At 40.6% G+C, this 18,297-nt stretch overlaps 1 protein-coding gene across 1 annotated transcript; it reads left to right on the top strand.

Moving 5' to 3' along the window:
• Positions 1 to 813: 813 nt before the first annotated feature.
• On the top strand, positions 814 to 17,565 carry LOC115057553 (MAGUK p55 subfamily member 7-like). The gene is made up of 16 exons (XM_029524707.1): positions 814 to 906; positions 1,605 to 1,682; positions 3,072 to 3,152; positions 5,944 to 6,078; positions 8,426 to 8,507; positions 8,625 to 8,710; positions 9,308 to 9,382; positions 9,947 to 10,143; positions 10,257 to 10,315; positions 12,765 to 12,938; positions 14,615 to 14,695; positions 14,802 to 14,895; positions 15,053 to 15,161; positions 16,367 to 16,510; positions 17,287 to 17,433; positions 17,548 to 17,565. The coding sequence occupies exons 1-16, from the start codon at positions 814 to 816 to the stop codon at positions 17,563 to 17,565; spliced, it is 1,653 nt and encodes a 550-aa protein (XP_029380567.1).
• Positions 17,566 to 18,297: the final 732 nt, after the last annotated feature.

Genomic DNA, 18,297 nt, shown 5'->3' with positions numbered 1-18,297 from the left:
AAGTGCACTTTTGCTAAAGTGATTGAGCTCTGGCATAGGAAAAATAAATTCATTCTAAGATATCCAGTTATTATGCGGCAGTATGAGTTATGCATTCATCTTTTGTTTCATGTATGAATACTGACCAGTGTAGCAATCTGCTAATGTCATAAACAGAACAAACTTAATCTTAGTTGATCAAACATTGACTGGTTTCATAATTTATTGGCATGGTCAGATGCAATGGAACAGAATATCACTGTAATGTCGTAATGTTGAAATATCTCATACCAGCATTAGGTGGCAGTAATATCTCACATACATTTTTTTTTGCATCTATTTAAAAAACACAATAATCATATCTTTCACAGTCACACCTTATTTTTTCTCTATATGGTTAAAAAGAAAATCTGAAGCAACAAAAATCACACTACTATAGTACGTTTTATTTTTTCTTTTGTTTTTTTCAGAGCGGGGAGGATGCTGAGCCGAACAGAACACAGAGGTGCGTGCAAAGTGTCCAAGGATTCATGGGTTATACATGCACATAATAATCCTCATGATCACAACAGATTTTGCTTTTTGTCTTCACTTCAGTTGTTCTGCCTTTAAGGATGAATTGTCCTTGTCACTATGAAAGGTTCCGGTGATGAGGTTTTGCATCACATCCTCATTTTAACTGTTCACCTCTCTCTTTGGGCTCCTGACTGTGTCTCACAACATTCTAAGTGCATTCTTGTGAACTCCTCATTGATGTGGTGGATGTGTACATTTTTACATGTGGCCGTGCGTGGTTGTTCCTCCTCAGGCGTGTGCAGGCTGCTATCATCAGTGATGTCTGGAACAGAGTCTCATACGGACAGAGAGGAGGACTACAGGTTCCTCCACAGCATGTTGATGGAGAAGAAGCTTCACCTGCTCTTCAAGGTGAAGACATAATCCCACAACAATGATTTATTGTTTATCTATGCTTATTTACATTATTTCTTTGTTCCACCTATCTCAGTAAAAGTCCTGGACTTGAAAAAGTAGAAACATGTGAATGCAGTATGGTGTTATACAGGCAAACATAAGCCTGATAGTGTTACACTATAAACAGTATGTGGCATACTTATATGTGTATACTGTTGAGAAATATAATATAACTATGTATCATAGTTAGCAACAGTACAATATAGTTTTTTTATTTTAATTTTGTGAAACAATGCAGTAAACTGAAAAAAGCGATATTTGACTTTGAAGTCTGTAGGGATAAAAGGGAGCAGAAATTTAAAATTCTCAATTAAAGTAAAAGCAGTTCAAAACTTTAATATACATAGATCCAGAAGTAAATATAAGAAAAGTAAATGGGAAATCTCCAACACCTTAAAAAAGAAGACTCATTATGAAATTCTATTGGATGTGTTTTAGCCAAGATAGCATCACAAATTCAAAAGTTTTTTTTATTTTATTATCATAAACTAAATTACTTCGTCCAACTGGGTTGTTTGTCCTGTTTTTTGCAGTTGTAGTGTTAGCAGTAGGAATAGCAGCCGTGTTTGGATTACCACGAGCAGAACATACTGCAGTAAGTGCTATTTTACTGCAGGAAGGACCTTTATTGTGATACTTTACTGACATGACAGATCCATGAGCGACTGAAGCGCTTTGAGAAGCGAAGCCCCATCCCCGTCCAGGAGCATGCAGCATGTCTGGCCTCTGATGTAAGTGACCCTCTCCAAAACTCTTTTGCAGATAGACGCACACAGTTTGAATGACAGTTAACAAGAAGGAGTTTTTCACTGTTTAAACTGCTTCCGCTGTTACACAGATGATTTTCCTATCACACAGAAGTATGAGTGGATTGTACATTCCTTATCATGTGCACTGAATCGTGAAATATTATCTCGAAACTCTGTCACCTCAGATACTGCCACTTGAAAGGTGTTTCAAAGTAGATGCGATTGTATTTGCCAGCAGTCAGGTCGCTAAGGACAGTGCTCAGCAGACAGCTGCTAAATCCATTTTGTGTGTAGTCTAATATTTCAGGCTGCAGGAATACAATTGATTTCAGATTTAAAATGAAGTGACAGAGTACTGCCCTTATACTTGTGATTCATAATGGCAGAAGCGATGTCTATTCCCTTCAGATGTGATTCATATTTCCAATACCAGTTTCTCTTTTGCGTTTAGTCATTCTCTTAACTCCTTTGTTCTATTGTAATCACCACCCACCCTCATTCCGCCATTTTTCCTTCTGTTGTTCCTGGATTGTACAAAACAATGATGATCTTTTCACACTTTTGCCTTACTCTGTGCTTCCATCTCGCCTCCATCAGTGAACCCCATTCCCATTCCTTTATCTTTACTCCTCCTCCCCTCTTGTGTTCTCTTCCCTTCATTTTCCCTTTATCTTTTTCCTATACCCTGTATTCTATAAATCCAGCTATGTTTCCATAATGTCTATCTATCCCTATCCTTTCCCCCGTACTCCTCTCCATCTCCTTCCCTTCATTCCCCTTGCTTCAGATTGAGTTCGACAACCACTCTCCGCCTGGCTTAAATCATCAGGACCTACTGGAAGGGCCAAACCATGGGTCTGTTTCCCTTCAGAGAGGCTTCTGTTTGCTCACAGTGGAAACTAATGACCTTCATGCATTGTGTCTCTGGAGTGTGCCGCGACATCTTGAAGCAGTAGAAGTCATTACAGTAATATGCTTGACAAGACGGGCGACTGCACACGGTCTCTCGCCGCCTCTCCACTTGTTGATGACGCTTAAGGCTGCTCCGTTTGAGCTCTTGTATAGCCTTGAACATTCAGGAGCTTTTTTTTTTTTCCAACAGTAACTATAATACATAAAACCATAGGAGGCACACAAGCAAATAGTTGACATCAAGTAAAGAAAAGAAAATTGGGACACATAAAAGAACCAACAATGATGTTTTGCAAAATGAAGTTAACCGTTTTATTCGTCTCCCTGCTTCTCTCTGTCTCTTTTGGCTAGTGCAGCGTAGACTAGAACAAACCTCACTCAGGCCATGATATAAATGCATACCTCTAATTATAAAAAAATACACATCCTGCCTTTCTTTCATCTTTTTTCTCCTTCCAGTTGGCAGAGGAGCTGATATATCAAGGCTGGAGCAATGAAGTCAAAGAACTGGTTGTTCTCTTTTCCAAACCCCACTTTAAGGTACTTTAAGGTAGTGACGAGTATCACAAATCACCTAAAACCTCTACGGCCACATCCTTTCTCCAATCAGATCACATCATTACCACCAAAAAAATCTAACGATTGAATGAAATGGTTCAATATCCTGAAAAGTATGTGCATTTGCTTTCTAGCTGAAGGTTAGCATTGAAAACTTTCATGGTTATACAATAAATACAATAAATATGAAGTTGCAGCTTGTAGCCAGTTATCTTAGCCTGGTACAAACCCCTGGTTAGTCACAATTCTCACTGCAAAGAAGCATCTTGACATTTTTACATTTAGTTTTTTGTACTGATGAAAGAAAAAGGGATCTAACTGTTTCCAACTGTGTCTAGCCATTGTATGAAGTTAAACCATTAAATGTGGCGCTAGAGCCAGGAGACACTTAGTTTTGTTTAGTTAAGCCAAAAGACTGAAAACAGTCTAAATGTAGAAAAGAAAATCTGGCTACAAGCACCTCCAAAGATCATGAACACATCATATCTCAGTTGTTTCCAGACAAACCATGCCGGCTGCCTCTATTTTCAGTTCTCTTCCTGCTGAGAGTTGGCCAAGAAGAATATGTCCATTAAATATGAAATAGTTAGCTTAGCATTAAGACTTGGGAAAGAAAAAACAGCTGGCTTTTCTCAGTTTAAATAGAAGAAATCCAACTAACAACCCAGAAAACTACAATCACTTGTTTTTACAGTGATCAATCTTCTATCATTATGAGGTTTTGATGTGCTGGCTGCCTGGCAGTTTTTGTTACCTTTAGACTATTTCTCTGTTTCCAGTCTTTACTCTACAATAAGGCAGATATAACAGTGAAATCGAGCTATCGTGTAACTCTCTCAAGAGCAGAAAGTATAGATTTCTAGAAAGATTTCTAACTATTCCCTCAAGTGATTTCTTCATTTCTCTAACAATATCGCGCAAGTGCGTACACAGACACACACACACACACACACACACACACACCCCTAAACTGTTTTCTGTCACCAAAGCATGTCCTAAAATTGCCATTCACACGGACCATTTATGAAGCGTAATCCAGTCGGATGATTTTATGTTGCTTCCTTCTACTCCAGTGCGCCAATCTGAAAGGATCATTAACGATGAAATAAACTCACTTACGAACAGTGTAGTTACATGTTCAGTCATTTTTCTTAACACTAAACTAACGCTGGGACTGTAATCTGAGAGCCTGATTTCCATGCTGTCACACCTCACCTCATCTATTCTGAAGCAGTTCAGGCAACTGAACACTTGAGCTTACTCACACATCAAAAGACTAACGGCAGTCGGTTTTCTACAGTTGCTTCTTATACGGGTTACACAAACTGAAAAAATTAATCCAACTGTAAATTTTATTTAATTTGATTTCACCTCATCATTCTGCTCACAGAGGTGCTGACATCTATTAACCACACTGGCATGGAATCTAATCTACTCCCCTCTCATGTTTGTTAGAGTCAGTCATCTAGAAGCCCAGACAACTCAAATGCATGTTTCCTTATTTCAAATCTGCTGACAGTCATATTTCAGACACACATCTGCATACACACACAGCCTACACGGTGAATGGTTTTCCAGCGCGCTCCAGAATTTGTGGGCATCCTTAATGAGGAGTTGCAGCCAGGAGAGAACTAACAGGTTTGTTTTAACAGTCTTAATGACCTGTTTGTTCTTGGCCCCAACGCAGCAGCTCACACATACTTATGAGAGACACTAGCTATAATATTCTGTAAATGAATGTTTGTTTTTTGAAAACCTTTCTCTGAAAGTGGCCAGAGACACATTGCTCAGACACTGGCAGGTTCTGAGCAGAGAAACTGTTGATGGACGAAGGAATAACAAGTAGAATAACTGACAGATGGATTGGCTGATTGTTAAAATTAAGTTGATGAACACGTGTTTCACCTGATCTGATTCTTTTTTATTACAGCATTTCCCAATTTTTGGAACAGCACTTTATGTGGGCTCATAGTATGAGATTAACATTTATCCAGAATATTGTTTTTCTGCAAACAAACCTGGAGTTTTCACAGTGCCAACATCAACAAAAATGAGCTTAACTGTACTCTTTCTCTGGGCATTGAGAGTGACTCATAGATCAATTCCCAGTCCTGCGCTGGAGAAGGAAGTTTTTTGATGCTTGAGCTGAACCAGTACATTTGCAGGCAGAGGAATGATGAGTGACGTGGGGGACTGCTCTCAGGTGGCCCTCGGGCTGGCAGCGCACTCCAACCTAAACCTAATTTGGCATGTTGGCTTGGGCAAAACTCAAAGTTTGCAACCAAAAGGAAAGTGCTGTATTTGGATGCAGTTGCTGTAGTGAGTCGAACAAGCCAGACAAACTTGTTTGAATATTTGTGCAGCTTCATTCACTATACCAAGTCACATTTAATGAGTCAACGGGGATTGGTTACATATTTGTTTGACTTCACATTATTATTTTTTTTTTACCTTACAAATGCATTCAGCTATCTCGAACCAAAATATCTATGCCTGTGATGGCAAACGCTGTGATCTGGAGTGGATGACATGAAATAAACAGACATGTGCAATGGTTACACTGGCATTTATTCACAATCCTGACAGGAGCTTGACAGTCAACACGCCACTTTCCATTTTGTTTGGAGTGCACTGCTCACCGTCCTTCCACAGTGCCATTTTTTTTTCTGCATAAGATGAGATACATTAAAACAGACTTGTCCAACTACTGCATCCAATTCAAGATGGCATACCCGAACCCACAGCAGCCACTGCATTTGTGTTTCCCTCACAGAGTCTCCTGTTTGTCCACGATGCTATAGCTCAGAGAGACTTTGAGCCTACTCTGCCACCAGTACCTGACGACGTCCTGGAGGAGGAGGAGGATTCAGTCAAAATTGTCAGTCTGGTCAAAACCAAAGAACCCCTGGTCAGTTGATGTGTGTTTGTCTGTCAAAGCTTAAAGTAAAAATCCAAACAATCTTAGATGAAATGTTACCTCAGGTTAAAGTGTAACCTAGCTGTAGGGATATACTGTTATTTGTTGATTCTTTATTTTCAGATGTGACGGTTGGCTTTTTTGTTTTGTTGTTGTTTAGACAGCGCCAACGAGGCTGCCTGATAGCTTGAGCTCAATCAAGAAGTATCATTCTTCTGAGCTAACGCTCAGCAAGAAAATGAATGCACATATTACCCATGAAAACTCGTTATACAGTAAAATTTTGTATATTAATCATTGATTTTTTTATTTCATTTTATTTTGTTCATCATTATTTTTTTCAAAAATACATTTTTTGACTTTTTATGCCTTTATTTCAATCAGTACCTAGCTAAAAAGGAAAAGAGCAGAGAGAAAGAGAGGGGGGGAATGACCTGCAGTGTAGGTCCCAGGCTTTAATCAAATCCAGCACGCTGCAATTACATAGCACACATGCTAACCACTCAACCACCAGCGCTGCCATTTTACCGTCAAAGGTTAATCACAAATAATGATCCAGAACTGTCAGTTTGCCCTGACAGTAAAAACATGTAAAATAAATTTCTCTCTGTACCTGTAAGTATCCTCATAACGGCTGAAAGGACGGCTACAGTAGACTTGGCCACATGCGGATCTGTTTCTAATTTTGCCTACCTGTCCTCACAACGTACACAACACAAAGAGGCATTTAAGTTGAGACAACCATGAAACATGATTAATGCGCCTAAAAATTTGCCATTTGTACAGCTCAAAAACTGAGATACACAAGCAGTTTAAAGGAATAAAACATTCAAAGCTCTGTTTATATCTGAAGTCTGAATTTATGACATGTTGTTGAACAGCAATCCGTTGTGTAGCTGTGTATGCCAACGAAAGCTCTTGGAATGACAGGAAGCATGAGGAAAGGTTCCTGCAGCCGCCTGGATCACCTTTGCCTCTGGGCTGCTGCTCGCTTTCCCCAGCTAGGAATCCACAGAGTCAATTCTTCCACATCATCGTTGCCATATATCTGCTGTGACGCAGAACATAGTTTCTTCATTATTGTGTGTGTCTTTGTGGCGCGCAAGCATGTACAGAGGGTGCACTGAAAAAATACGATTTTTTTAATGTTTTCCTTTCAAGCAGTATTTTAAATTTAAGGGGATTAAGATAATTTCTGCTCCTGCTGTAAATTAACTTGTTTCAAGGTCTTTCATCATTACTCATTTTCCTCATACTGCCACAACGGTTGGCCTAATTCCACCTCAGTCCAAGCCATTGTCACTTATTTCTGGAAATTTCCTGGATCAAGTGAAACTGGACTCAAAGCTAAAGAAAGTACGAGTGCATACCGCTGCCAAGGCCACGAAATTCTCCAAATTTGTTATTTTAACAGTAAAAAGCATTCTTTTTTTTTTTTAACATCTTGATAAAGCTCACCATAAAATGCATATAGTGATGGACAGCTTAGGGAACATGGGCCAGATTTGGTCCAATTTGTCGAGAGGATTTCATTAGAAAATACCAGAAATATTAAAAGATGCCCTGACATGCAAATATGCAATTCCACTGAAAAAAAAACAAAACAAGAACGATGGATAGGATACACATAAAAAACAAAGCGTTCATTTGTTAACCTTTGTCCCTGCTTTCAGCAAATCTTATTTAAATATGTTGACAGGTTTCAATGAGATTCCCAGAAAGTAAAACACAAACAACCTTGCCAAAAAATTTGAAGGAGAAAATATTCTTATGAAAAACACGATTTTAGGGTAAATTATGGAGAATAATTAGCTTCATGATAGACATTTTTGTGTGTGTGTGCGTGTGTGAGTGCATGCTTTTGTGTTGGTGGGAATGCGTTCAGAAGCAATAATAAAGACCATACCCTTTTATTAATCTCAAAAGTAGATTGGAAAAGGACTGACCTTTTTCTGACTCGGCCTCTTTGATCGATCCAGCATGTTTCTGTTTTCCAGACAACAGGGTTACACCCAAGCGTGAGCTGATTGGAGTCAGCAACATAAGATGCTCTTTCCATTGCGATTTGCTCCACATCAGTAACATGTGTTGAAAATAATGTTGATTTGGATAACCTTTTCCAGCGCTCAGTGTGTTACATGAAGGCAGCTGGCTAAATGATCTCGTCTCGATACAAATAACCTTCACTGGAACAAAGTGACTCTGAATTAGAGGATTGTCTGGCCTGTAATAAAATCAATATGTTGTTTTCAGACTATAAATGCTTGACCTCTTTCCCTCTGTGTGTCTGCTATTTGTTTGTCCATCATCATTTCACTCACTAATCACCATCCTCAAGGGAGCAACAATTAAGAGAGATAAAACTACTGGTGCTATCGTAGTGGCACGAATCATGAGAGGAGGTGCAGCCGATAAAAGCGGTGAGCTGTATAATCTCTCAGTTAGCACAATCCACTTTACCTTTACATTATGTTGTGGTAATAATGTGATGGTTAATTGTAAATTAATGCCATGGGTGCATTTCCAACACTTTCAAGGACTGATCCATGAAGGAGATGAGCTGAAGGAGGTGAATGGGATCTCACTGGAGCACAGGAAACCAAAGGAAGTCCTTCCTCTGCTGGTTAGTTTCACTGCTGCTGTTTCTCTTCAGGGGTGGAGCATAAAGCATAAAGCTGGCATTGTTTTAGATTTTAAATAAATCCCATGAAAAGACAAAACCCATCAAGGTGTGAATCCGTCACTCTATACTTCTCACCGTCTCTACCTCATCTGTGTCTCAGCTCCAGCGCCATTTACTCCAACTGAAGGGTTGGAGCTAACAACGTTTCAGAAATTTCCTACCACAACTGGGCATGGCAGTTCTAAGAAGTTGTCGCTCAAATATGAATAAATAGCATATTTGTTTTAAAGCAGCGAAATATGCTTCAAAACAAATGGTGCCATCCATTGGAGGTATACAGTTCACTGGTAGGACGGTAGAAACTATCCAGCCCAAAGGAATCTGAAGGAACAGACAGGAGACACATAGCTTAGCTTTATATGAATTCTGAAAACAACTGCTTGCTAAGCACATTTTCAGATTTTTTTTTCTGTTGGGCATAAATATGTATATCTATAGTTGCTTGGCTAAACTAACTAACTGGCATCGATTCATCTCATGCTAATGCTCCAAACGGAAGCATATTTCTAATACCACTACTAAACTGTTCTTGCACAGGCCTGTTCTCAGGGTGATATCACATTCAAGATCATCCCTGCTTCCTCAAAGGAAGAAATGTCTTCAAACAAGAAGGTACAGTAAATATGAACTCAAAATCTTCCTGGATTATGTGTTTTGGTTTTGTTTTATTTTGTTTGTGTTTTCGCCACAGTGTTGTCACTACAGGAGTGTGGTTGATTCAGATCAGACAGGCACAGAAGAGACACTCAGTGACTACAGTTTACAGCTTTTTGTCATTTAAAGGCACGATATATTATTTCATGCAAGTCCTGTCTGTTGAAACATATATACTCAATTTAACATTAACATATTCCATATTTCATATTCCACATGTCGAAAATTTCAAGTTCCACAACTTTCTTTGTTAATAAAGATGGAGTGGATGTTGAAGCTGGAAACGGTTAGAGCAAGCATTATGCAATGCATTAGGACAAATTATGTTCAGTGATTGTGGTCATTTCTCAAAAATGACACGTGAAGGAAAGCCAGATGATGACGTGCATTGCCAAGACATAGAAGTTCATGATACTGCAGTGGAGAACACAAAACACGAATTAATAAATAAAGCAGAATGCGTTTTCAATTGTTAATCATCTGTTTGACTGCTAAGCGTAGTCACTGATTTTCTGTCCTAAGCTCTTTGTACGGGCTCTTTTTGACTACGATCCAAATGAAGATCCCACCATCCCGTGCAAGGATGCAGCCGTTTCTTTTAAAAGGGGCGACGTACTGCAGATTGTCAGCATGGAGGATGACACCTGGTGGCAGGCCTGTCACTTCATGGACAGCAAAAGTCGAGCCGGGCTCATTCCTTCACGGCAGCTGCAAGAGAGGTGGTCTTTTTGTCTTTATGAGAAAATATATTATATCTGTCATATAATATATGCAAGTCATTTTAATTGAATCCATGCCAAAACTCATGTTTGTATTATCTGGTTCGACACAGAAGAGTTGCACTTCAGCGACCCAAAGCCCTGTTCAAGCCTCGGCAAGTTAAACCATCAGGTGCTGACCTGCCATCATTTGCCCATAAACTCACCACACCTGAAAAGAGTAAAAAGCTTTTTAAGACTTAACAATAAACACAATCGAGCTCCTTCGGTGATAAGCTAAGCGGTGACAGGTCACGTCTAAAGGTTGGGGTGAGCTCAGTACTCACAACTTTTGTTTTTTACTCCACATGCTACACAGATGAGGGGGAAGGTATTGTGTGTTTAAATTTTCTTTTGAATCCGAATGATTGAAACAATAAAATAGACATGCATATCGCAGGCTTTGGTTTTAAGTTATCCAAAGATAATAATCCTGTAATTCTCCCCAAAAGCATATTTCCAAATGGAAAGGAGTCTATCAACTGTTCCTTTGTTGTAATCAAACAGGTTTAAAGTGTATTTAAGCCTTCTACAATGTGATTCAGTTTTTCTCCAGCAATGGCTTAGTAAGAGTAAGGTAGTTATTAATATTTCTGAGCCGTGGATATTATATCGAAATAAAACCATTATTAGAATTTCCAAAGCAAAATATTGGGGCATTTGGGTCAGAACATATGTTAATACTTGAAGTATGAAATTTCAGAGCAATGCACATGTCATCTCCCTGTGGTTTGAATCCACAATTTCCTCACTCTTTCCTCTTCTCTCTTCCTGTTTTTCCAGTCATGGAGGATGTAGACTACGGAGCTATAACAGGGATCCACATTGGTGAGATGTTTAACTTGTTCCACTCATATCCCACTGATACTGTAACGGTGGTCAGTATGACACAACACAATGCAACTCCGAGCCATTCACTGCTGCACAACAGCACCCATATATTGAATATGCATCAAGAAGCAGATGGAGAAAAACCAGCTAGACGGGACACTCCAGTTAAATTTACCATGCAGACCAGTTCAAATGATGATGTAGCTTTGTGGTTTGGAGATTTGGGGTGAAGGACTAGAAAAGCGAATGCGGTTTCAGCTTCCCCATTTATCCCATTATGTCTTGATCTCATGTATTAGATATGATGTGTTTGTGTGTGTGTATTTGAGAGTGCAGAAAGATTCCTCACATCTATACAAGGACAGATAATTCTCTGGAATGCAAAGCCTTTTTGATGGTGAACAACCACACGACTGCATGCAGTGGAATCAGAGAGAGATGGTGACAACGAAGCCTCATGGTGGCGTATTGCAGATGCACAAGTTACTGTAAGACATGGTAAAGAGGGCAAAACCGAAACAATAGCTTATACTCGCTTGTCCTGAACCAACAGATTTTTAACTGTTAGCTGATGTCAGCCTGTTCTGTGAAGATATATATGTGTGGCTTGACATTTTTGGAAATATGTGCATCTACTTTCTCATCACAAATATCTGTTAACCGTAAACAAAGTCAGCAAACAGTTCAGCGCTGCCTGCTACCTCCAGACCTGTTAAAAATACACCCGTTACGTGCTGAAGACATTTGTCGACCTTGACTTTGCTCCATAGTGTCTAGTTAGTAGAAATATTTTGTATCATTTCCAAACTTTTGGATGAGAGCATTTTCAGTGACAGTTGAACTCCACTGCTGGAATGAATTCAGATTTTACTTCACAAGATGCTTTCCTCTAGACCTCATTCCACTCTCTGAATTAAGATTTTTTTTTTTTCCATATAAAATTAAGTTTATACAGCATGCAATATCCCTTTTCATTTATGAGTAAAATCATCAATTTAAAATCTGTGTAAACAAAAACTTGAAATCCCTGCCCGTAGCGACATGCTCTCAGAATGAGGCCCGGAGAGGAAATGGATAGATATGCTTACAAAGTGAAATTACAGCTGACGTCAAAGAAAGCCTGGCACCATCACTCAGCTGCAGTTAACATCATGAAAGAGAGTGATCCAGCCAAGCCAGGCCAGACCACAGCCACATGGCAGACGCTGCATGTCAGACGGCCTACAAGCTACACATGACGGACTGACTTGTTGTCTCTAGCTGGAGATTTGTGCTCTCCAGGATAAAGCCTGACTGCAGACTTTGGGTGGTAGCGTTGATGATTTCAGCATTACACTCTTCTATTCGCTGCTTCCAATTGTAGCTGCCCTTAGTGGTATTTGGGATATTGGGCGCTTTTCACTTTTGATTCATAGTAGACATGCTTGCATTTTAATGAAAGTGATGCACCAAGGGAAGCTAAATGAGTAAGGAATAATGGGAGTAAATCAAGTCCTGATAGAAAATAAAAAAAAATCAAGCCGAAATCTAAAAATTTGAATAAAAGTAAATAAAAGGAAATTAGACTATTGTGATGGATAAATTTCTGTGTCTGTCAAATCAATGTATACAGGTTTTAGGGTTGTCACAATGACATTATCCTCCTGCTGGTTTTCTAGTGATACACCTGGCAGGTGGGTGAAGCACAAAGTACAAAACACACACTCGCTAATACACTCATCAGGTCGAAGGCCTCTTTATCCATTTCCCAGCTGGTTCAAGAAGGAGTTTCCGACTCGGCAGAAAGAGCAGTTGGGCCAGAGAAGCGGCACGGTCCAGGAGGTGGAGTGCAGGGGTACATGGCTCAATCCGTCCCCCGACCTACATGGAGGTGATCCCCTACCGCAGAGACCCCAAGGACCGACACCGCCTGGTGGTTCTGGTTGGTGTGTATGAGCTCAACATAAATCCACATCAACACGCAGAACAATGATACTTAATACTTAAAAATTGGTTTCTGCTAATTAGCCTAACAATGGTAGGTAAAAATGTAAGTAAAGGTAGTTACTGCGGTACAATATACTGTGGTCAACTGTGCTCTGTTTTATATTATCCCATTGCTTTTTTTTTTTGTCCATGTGAAAAATTCAAAATAACATGATTCCACTCACTAAAAGGGCAGAATTATTAAAGCTGTTGTTGATCAAAAGAAAAAGTAATGCATTGATGAAGATTTATGTTCCTGCCTTTGAGTGCAGGAGCGATCCTTTCCCATCAGACCCACGTAAACACTGTCAGAAACCCCCAAGTCAGAATATATTGTGTTCTCTTAAGTTACCTAGTGGCCCACCCCATATTCACTTCTCTGCCAATCCTGCAGGTCTGCTCTATGTATCCTTGAGCTATATCTCTCCCTGTGGAATTTCAGTGAGTCCCACTGTGGGTCTTTTTAATGTCATATTACAATACGACTGTAGGTCATCTGCGACTGAGAGGGAGTGGAGGAAAAACGAGACGACACGAGATGGGAGATGAGGGGAAAAAATACAAGTGGTAGGCGAAAAGAGAAGAGAAACAGTGACCTGAAGAATTGCAAAACTAGATAGAGAAGAGATAAATGATAGATGAATTGAGAAAAAAAGATGAGCAGATTGCGAATAAGATCCCTCATAATGTCAGCCAAGTGCTCCATCATCAAACTGGAACAGTTAAGACAGCATGGATTTAGATTTAGACCTCTTTAATTGATTTGGAGCTTCCCCCAACTGTGGATTACGTTTTACTGTCTGCTGTGAAGGCCCTTCAATGACCAGAGGTCATAGTTAAGAATATATAGCTTATTGGCAATGAGAGTTATAGACTGGAAAACCAAACTGGATGGCTAAAACAGGACCAGCTAAGGGATGTTTGACCAGGTTGGAAATATATCCTTTTTTTGTTTGCATTGCATACGCACTCAGAGTGAAACAACAGACCGTTATGCCCCGGGATAGTTGGTGAAAGTGACCGTGAGCCATTTTAAGCCCCGCAGATTGTGTAACTCTTGAAGACGAAAGTATCCACAGAGACTGGTGATGTGCCTCTCCAGTTCTGTGGAGCAGCTGTTAAACACATTAGCAGTGTAAGAGCAGAGAGTCTATAAACTTGATATTTTGTAATGTATCAAACTCATGCAACGCAATGATGGAAAAGGCAGGTATGTCAGGAATCCTACTTTCAGACAGTGCTCCATTAGAGTCTGATGCAATCTGGGGACGGAGAAATCTGCAGCAGAAAAAAAATCCCAGATGCTGCAGTGTGTGTGCGTCATCCTGTGCCTCCTACACTACACTGGCTTTACAGATGCCACCTGTACTATGGATTATACAAAGGGTAAAGGGGCATTAAAAGTTCGATACAGAGACGGAGACAGAAGAAGACTGAAGCTGGTTTTTCGACTGAAATCAGTATGAAATCAGAGCTCTGACTGTCTGACTCCCTTCTCTGATGATAAAGACAGATGTGTCACCAGATCAGTCAGCCTATTCAATGCTGGATCTGTCATAAGGAAAACATTAGTACACAGTGATATTGGGAATGAATACCCACATACAGAACACAGTGTTTTGATTTTTGCCTTCAGGGCCAAGTGGAGTCGGCGTCAACGAGCTGAAGAGGAGGCTTCTGATCTCTGACCCTGACCACTATGGCGTCACGGTACCATGTAAGACAGACATCACTTCAAGTTTCGTAGCGGCCACCTTTACCTCAGGCACATTTTTCCCGCATTCTTCAAGCCATTTTCAGCCTCCCAGCCTGCCCTCTTTCAGACACCACACGTGAGAAGAGAAGGCAGGAGAGTGAGGGGGTCGATTATCATTTTGTATCAATTCGCCTGTTCGAGGAGGAGATTCTAAATCACAGGTAGTGTATAAGTTGGTGTTGCTCTGGAGATTTGCTTCCCCACTGTGTTAAAAATAGCCTCTCTTCTCTTTTGCTCCCTCACTCTCTGCTGTCTGATGCCCATTTTGTGTTACTCGCTTTCCTGTCTCATTCTGTCCTGTTTTTTTTCCTGCTGCAGGTTTATAGAGTACGGGCGATACCAAGGCCATTACTATGGAACAAGTGTAGACGCTGTGCACAGAGTGATGGCTCAGGGCAGGGTCTGCCTGCTGGATGTACATCCCAGTGTAAGGATTATGCAATTATGAAATCATTTTTGTTGCCAAAATAATGCCTCTGTCCTTGGTAATTTAATCACACTGGTGTTTCATACTACCGAAAAAAAAAAAAGAAAGAAAAGCCTTTTCAGTAATCAAAACTCACAGTCACAGGACATAGGTCCCATGGGTCACCCAGAGAGATTCTGCTGCTGAAAAGCATTAAACCTGGCTTCTGTCTAATAACCATCAGGGGGCGACTCCACTGGTTGTAAAGAGAAGCCAGGCTCTACTGAAGTCTATGTGAAAATGTTCCTACTTCTCACACCATTTACTAGCTCAGCAAATGTCTTCCTGGTGTGTTTACAGTCTCAGTCTCTTGTTTTAAGTCTTCTTCTTTGGAATTTGATGTAAAAATGTTTTTAAATGATGGCCCCATTTAGAGTAAAACAGAGCATGAAGTGGAGGATGGATTGTCTCATTGAAAAACTGTTATACGCAGAGTGACCTGCCAGAGAAAGTACAAAGCGGGTCAAATCCTGCCCTCTCTCCTACGGCTCCACCCTCTCGTCCAATTATGGCTTCTTCTGGTTCTAAAAAACCAAGATGGTGACAGCCAATTTACAAACTCAAGGCCCCACAGCTCACACACCAGAGGGTAATGTCACGGTGGGTTGCCGCAGCATATTTTAATCTCTGGCAGTGATGTTTCCTGCTCGGCCTGGCCTCGTTGAACACAACTGACAGTGTTCACGTGGGGGAAAGCCAGTGAGAAGCTGCATGCTACTACTTTGTCATGGTGTCTGTGCTGATGAGGCATTATGTGGTAAATAAAGTCCTGCCGAACAAGAGGAGCTGGTGCCTTCTACACGCTCCCCTATTCTACATGGTTGCAGTCCTGTGGGACATGAAGATGTAGACAGAGGGGTTGCGACAGGCAAAATGAAGCTGACAATCAAAACGAGATTTCTAGCAGAGGTTGTGATGAATGCAGGCATGCAGGCATTTATGCAGTCTGACGAGTCGGACCAACAGTGATCTCTAAACACAAGTCTCTCATATCCAGCTGCAGCATTTAAGGTAATTCAGCATTTACTACATTTGTAATAAAGCCGTCAGCTTGATGCACATGACACATGCACAACCTTCATGTTTGTGTATCTATACCAAAATTTCATCTTCATCGATTCACCTCTCTTTTTTTGTTTTTGGGTGTTTTTTTTTTTTTTTTACAGAAAATAAAGCGTGTCTACACATCTGAATTCAAACCATATGTTGTGTTCGTGAAACCCCCGCATATTGAGGAGCTCCGACTGACCAGGCGGAGAGCAAAATTCATTTCTGATGACGACGATGCAAACCCAGTCAGGATCTTTTCAGTAAGAGAAACGACAACACAAACAGACCATGCAACACGTGAGAAGTCAGGTGCTTTATCTTGTAACCTACAGAGTGGTACGAGGCCTCGGTGTATGGCCCCAACCCCCCCCAGCACACACATACAGCGTAGTCTTACACACATCTTACGCATGGCTGACCCTGCAGTTTGCACCCCAGGAGTCATTTAAGAGACAGCGCTGCCTGATGGGTGGCTTGTTGACCCACAGCATACCAATAGGTGAGGCCATTTTATCATGTTGTTTTTATATAGAACAATCTGAGAAAATGAGTTTTGGGGGGGGGGCGTCTCTCTGAAAACAATAGAAATGCGTGTTTAAGGGCACGTGTGTTTTAAACTGGACATCTGACTCCTGAGATACCATTTGCTGCCCACGTTGCCCATATTAAACCCACAGGGTCACCTGTGTTGCAGCATGGCTGTATGTGCTCAGCACAGGGCATGTAACGATGTGCAACACCTCAGTCAGTGGAGCTGAATGGTCGTAGCCCTGTATGTGCAGATTATTGTGAAACAACCACCACATGGCATGGCTTTAGCTGTTCCGTCAGCAGTGTTTGTCATATTAACAAGATCATCATTAATCATGAGTTGCTGTTTTTATTCCTTTGATTACGTCTCCTGTGTAGGCTCTCTTCTCCTGCTGATTGATAGTGAAAAAAAAGACACAGAAACCAAACCAGGAAAGAGTTTGAACGGAGCTATGGAAGGTATGGAAGCTCAAACGTGTTCTCTCTCTGTTTTTTTTTTTTACAGGAGGAGGATTTTGAGGACATGATTGAGCTGGCTGACGCGATGGAGAACCAGTACGGTCACCTGTTTGACAAAGTGATTGTTAATGGAGATATTGCCCTGGCGTTCAGGGAGTTGAAAGCAGAGCTCAAAAAGATCGAGGAGGCAGAAGTCCAGTGGATTTCTGCAGAGTGGACTTGTATCTCACCAACAGCAGCCAGGAGAAGTTGCGGTCATTTGAGCAGTTGGATTTGACGTTGAAGTTTAAGCTCTTGTGACCCACAGTTGAATTTCTCCTCGTAAAGAATCCATCAGTGTTATAGATGACTATTGACAGAATAGCTCCTGGATGAACATGTCGACCAAATGTTTTTGTAATGGGATTCAAAAAAATCCAAACGAATGAATTGATCACATGTAAGGTATTTAAGAATTTCACACCTCACTGAATTTCTAAATATTGTTTCTTTTGTAAACAGGTCCCATGATTACCTCAGTTTTCCAGTGTCCCTCAGTGTGTATCTAATTAGCCAAACAGAATCCATCTCTCGCTTCTGTCTCCGAGCCAGCTCTTCTGTTGGCATTTGGCTGAAATAGCGTCGGCTCATTGGACGAAGAAAAAAAAAAAAGGAGGGAGGGGGGGAAGGAAACTCTCCAGAGCTTGTGGCTGAGTGTAATCCTTCCCTGCCAAGTCGCAAACATCAGCATGTAATTATTCTGACAGCTGCTGCACTTCAATTAACTGTAATGTACACCAGAGAAATATTATTAGTAGCAGTCAGGGAGACATTTTGCCAACAATATGCTGTAGAAAATAAGGGTACAAGACAACAAGACAACAGCCAATATGAAAGCATAGACATGCAGGATGAAAGCCCTTTTATTGGCTGTATTATTATTTCTGTTGTTGAATTATTGTATATGTGTTGTGTAGATTTCATAGAGGGCTGTTAGAGTAGATGCTTGTTAAAATCTTCATTCCCGTCATCGTTGTGTCTAGGCTTTGGAAGATATTTAAGGCTTGAAATTGTGTAT

The sequence above is a fragment of the Echeneis naucrates genome, chromosome 17 (genome assembly GCF_900963305.1).
Source record: "Echeneis naucrates chromosome 17, fEcheNa1.1, whole genome shotgun sequence".
NCBI lineage: Eukaryota > Metazoa > Chordata > Actinopteri > Carangiformes > Echeneidae > Echeneis > Echeneis naucrates.
Note: the sequence above shows the minus strand (reverse complement) of the source record. Positions and strands in the feature narration are given on the sequence as shown.